Source organism: Haplochromis burtoni, unplaced genomic scaffold (genome assembly GCF_018398535.1).
Source record: "Haplochromis burtoni strain Fernald_Lab_line unplaced genomic scaffold, NCSU_Asbu1 Contig_3569, whole genome shotgun sequence".
In the NCBI taxonomy this organism is placed as follows: Eukaryota; Metazoa; Chordata; class Actinopteri; order Cichliformes; family Cichlidae; genus Haplochromis; species Haplochromis burtoni.
This window is the reverse complement of record NW_024585930.1, coordinates 2,790-6,470: the sequence shown is the minus strand read 5'-3', so window position 1 is coordinate 6,470 and position 3,681 is coordinate 2,790. Positions and strand designations below refer to the sequence as shown.

Below are 3,681 nucleotides of genomic sequence, written 5' to 3'. Positions count from 1 at the left end.
ACTCAGAAACACCACTGTGTTTGAGCAGGAACAGGAAGTGATACTCTACCGCAGAGCGAGCGAACACCAAGTGACAGCGCCACCAAGAGTGCAGCATACAGCTTTGTGCAAACAGCTCTTGCAGGTTGCCCCGGACTTAATAATTAAATAATAATAAAAACAACCCTTCCTTTAAGCAGCTGTTCAGGCTACGAAATTCGTCCCAGAAATAACAAGTGACACCATTAATATTGGAGCTACCTTTAACAGGTGAAACTGATCTGACCTATAAGGCTACTGTGGTTACTTCTTATCAGGGTTCGTAGGGAAGACATCTGGATGAGGGAGTTAGTAGTAGGTAGTTAGTACCGGGCAAGTCCCCTCCCCCACATCGGCTCCAGAACCCTGTATTTTCTACTGGGTAAGACTGCCTGTTTTATCAAACTATGGCCATTACCACTGTGATCACTTGCAGCCCAGTGTGCCACTCTCTCTGCTGGGATGAACCACTGGAGCTCACCCAGTCATCCCTTTCTTTCTCTCAAGAAGAAGTGAAATAAATATATTTATTATGTTACGAGTCTAATATTCTTTAAATCAAACTGTAATGAATAAATCAAGCAAGAAGATTTGGTGGCTCCCAGTGTTGTAGAAGAGAAGATAAACATCGCATTTTGAGAAATCAGCCTTTAAAATTAAGTAAGTACTGTGAATAAAAAGCAAACAGCGAACCAATCAGTAGTCGCCAATATCCTCCTAATTTTATTCCTAAAGAAATCAAATATATATATCATGGGCTCAAAGGAGCCTAAATCTTTATATTAGGCAGTACATGAAGTATTTTTTTAAATAAACAAAGACATGACTATAACAACTTTTAAAAGTAATTCAGGGTCCAATTATCCACTCAAATGTAAATAAAAGTTCACCTGTTTATAAAATAATATAAATCACCTTTCAAATGATCATCTGTGGAAAAGTTTGAATCCTGACCTGAGAGTTTCCACTGCACACTGTGAACTCTTTAGTCCAGCAGACAGAAGCTTCACTCCTGAATCCTGCAGGTCAGAGTTACTCAGGTCCAGCTCTCTCAGACTGGAGGACTGGGAGCTGAGGACTGAGGACAGAGCTTCACAGCTTCTCTCTGACAGGTTACAGCCACTCAGTCTGAAAAATAAAGACAGTCTATACAACAAATACTCATGTAGAGTTTGTTAATACATTTCACAACATTAAATCTTGACTTTCTATTTTTAAAGGAAACATAAACATACTAAGATACAACATCATATGGATGAACTTTAATTAATAATTCTAAAAACAAACTGTTTTCTGATCTGACCTCAGAGTATTCAGTTTACAGTTTAAACGTTGTAGTCCAGCAGACAGAAGCTTCACTCCTGAATCCTGCAGCTTTCTGATACTCAGGTCCAGCTCTGTCAGACTAGAGGACTGTGAGCTGAGAACTGAGGACAGAGCTTCACAGTTTTCCTCTGAGAGTTCACAGATGTTAAGTCTGAAGATAAAAACATGAATAAAGATTGTTGTTAAAGTGCAATCATGGCGCAATAGCTTATTGTGTTGTGCTGAGCAGGTTAGTAAAACTTCACTTTAGCTTAGAAATGAATAAAAATGCTATGAAACAAGGATAACTTGATACATTTTACCTTTACTGGTTATATTGTTAATTATTTTTGTCAGTTGTTAGAAACAAAAACAAACATATAAACAAACAGAACTAAACAGAACACAAATAGATCTGACCTCAGAATATTCAGTTTGGCGTGTGGACTCTCCACTGCAGCAGACAGAAGCCTTACAGCTGAAGCCTTCAGGCTGTTGGTACTCAGGTCCAGCTCTCTCAGACCACAGGACTGGGAGCTGACCACTGACAACAAATTTTCACAGCCTTCCTCTGAGACATTACAGCTGCTCAGTCTGAGAGACAAGGGGAAACAAAACAAAAAAAACCAAACAATATATGTGATCAAATGAAATTTGTTTATGTTGAACCTTTTTTTATATTTATTTTAAACCTATGAGACTATGAGTGCTACCAATCCATTACCCACTATTGGTACCTTGATGGTACCTTGCTCAGGGGAACCTCAGGGTAGCTATTTGGTGGATTCGACTCCCAACCTTACGATCATGGGGCGACCACTCTACCTACTGAGCTAATAATTCTGTGTACACTATCATACAGTATTAACTAACACAATTATTTTAGAAAATATTACTAATTCAGTAATTATTATGCTCATTACCTGCGTACTGTGAGTAACACTGGATTTTAAACACTAGCTGTATAAAACTCTTCCTGTTAAAAGGTGCGTATAAAGGAGATGAGCTGAAATGCAGATTTCATGGAGAATATTTGCTGTCAGGAAATATCAAAGACAAAGCAGAGATCCATCCAGTCTCTTCCACTAAGCCCACACAGGGACAGACAACCACTCTCACTCACACCTGCATGGAGTTTAGATCACCAGGTAACCTAACTGTATGTCTCTGGACATTGGGAGGAAACTGTAGAGGACACGGAGAGAACCCACAGTAATTCTGTGGGAACACTGGTTATGGAAGCCTTACAGTTAGATATGAATACTGTCAAGAAACAAGACCTGAGTGGTAACTTCAGTTATGAACCCCAAGGTTTTCCCTCCATATTGGATGAAAACAGGACAGTCACAGCAGAGATTTATAATACAAAAGGGAGAGTGTGCACTGAAAGTGAGATAAAAAAAAACAAACTGCTGGAGTTGGAGACGTGAACAAGCTGAGGATAATAAATCTGTCAGAGGGGCTGAAGGATCAGAGCTCATGTTCTTATTGGCTGGTTCTGGATTGTACTTTGATAAGAGTTACAGACAAAAATGTGTCAGAAATGCTGACACATTTACTGAGTGAGTGATGATCATTTAATTCACTATTTTTTATGTTTTTTAACTGTACTTTAAACTCAGCATTTCTGATTTATTTTTCCATGGTTTTAGGATTTGTATTGATTATAAGATTTTAATCGATGAGTTTAAGCGATAAGTTCATGTTTACTTACAGAGCTTTGTTGGAGGCTTTGACCACTGGCAGCATTCTCAGAAGAGCCTCCTCTGAAGCAGAGTATTTCTTAAAGTCAAACTCATCCAGATCTTTTTCTGATGACAGTAACATGAAGGTCAGAGCTGAGCACTGAGCAGAAGACAGTTTACCTGTGGAGAGACGTCCTGAAGTCCTGTATTGTTGGATCTCCTCTACTAGAGAACGATCATTCAGTTCAATCAGACAGTGAAACAGATTGATGCTTTTCTCTGCAGACAGATTCTCACTGAGCTTCTCCTTGATGTACTGGACTGTTTCCTGATTGGTCTGTGAGCTACTTCCTGTCTGTGTCAGCAGACCTTGTAGGAGAGTCTGATTGGTCTGCAGTGAAAGACCCAGGAGGAAGCGGAGGAACAAGTCCAGGTATCCATTTGGACTCTCTAAGGCCTTGTTCACAGCACCTTGATGGAAAGATGGTTTAAACAACATGGAGGTTGTTTGTTGTTCTTCCAGCAGATTGAGTCCAGAGTTGATGAAGGTCAGATGGACATGAAGAGCAGCCAGAAACTCCTGAACACTGAGATGAACAAAGCAGAACACCTTGTTCTGGTACAGTTGTTTCTCCTCTTTAAAGATCTGTGTGAACACTCCTGAGTACACTGA

At 39.7% G+C, this 3,681-nt stretch overlaps 1 protein-coding gene across 1 annotated transcript in view; it reads right to left on the bottom strand.

Moving 5' to 3' along the window:
* Positions 1 to 919: 919 nt before the first annotated feature.
* LOC102298659 (NACHT, LRR and PYD domains-containing protein 12) overlaps positions 920 to 3,681 on the bottom strand; it is a 2,971-nt gene continuing 209 nt past the window's right edge. Inside the window, exons 2-5 of the mRNA XM_042217896.1 lie at positions 3,038 to 3,681; positions 1,744 to 1,917; positions 1,322 to 1,495; positions 920 to 1,146 (exon numbers count right to left, since the gene is read on the bottom strand). Coding sequence (XP_042073830.1) covers positions 945 to 1,146; positions 1,322 to 1,495; positions 1,744 to 1,917; positions 3,038 to 3,681 — 1,194 coding nt within the window. The 3' untranslated portion in view covers positions 920 to 944. The remainder of the gene's footprint in view (positions 1,147 to 1,321; positions 1,496 to 1,743; positions 1,918 to 3,037) is intronic.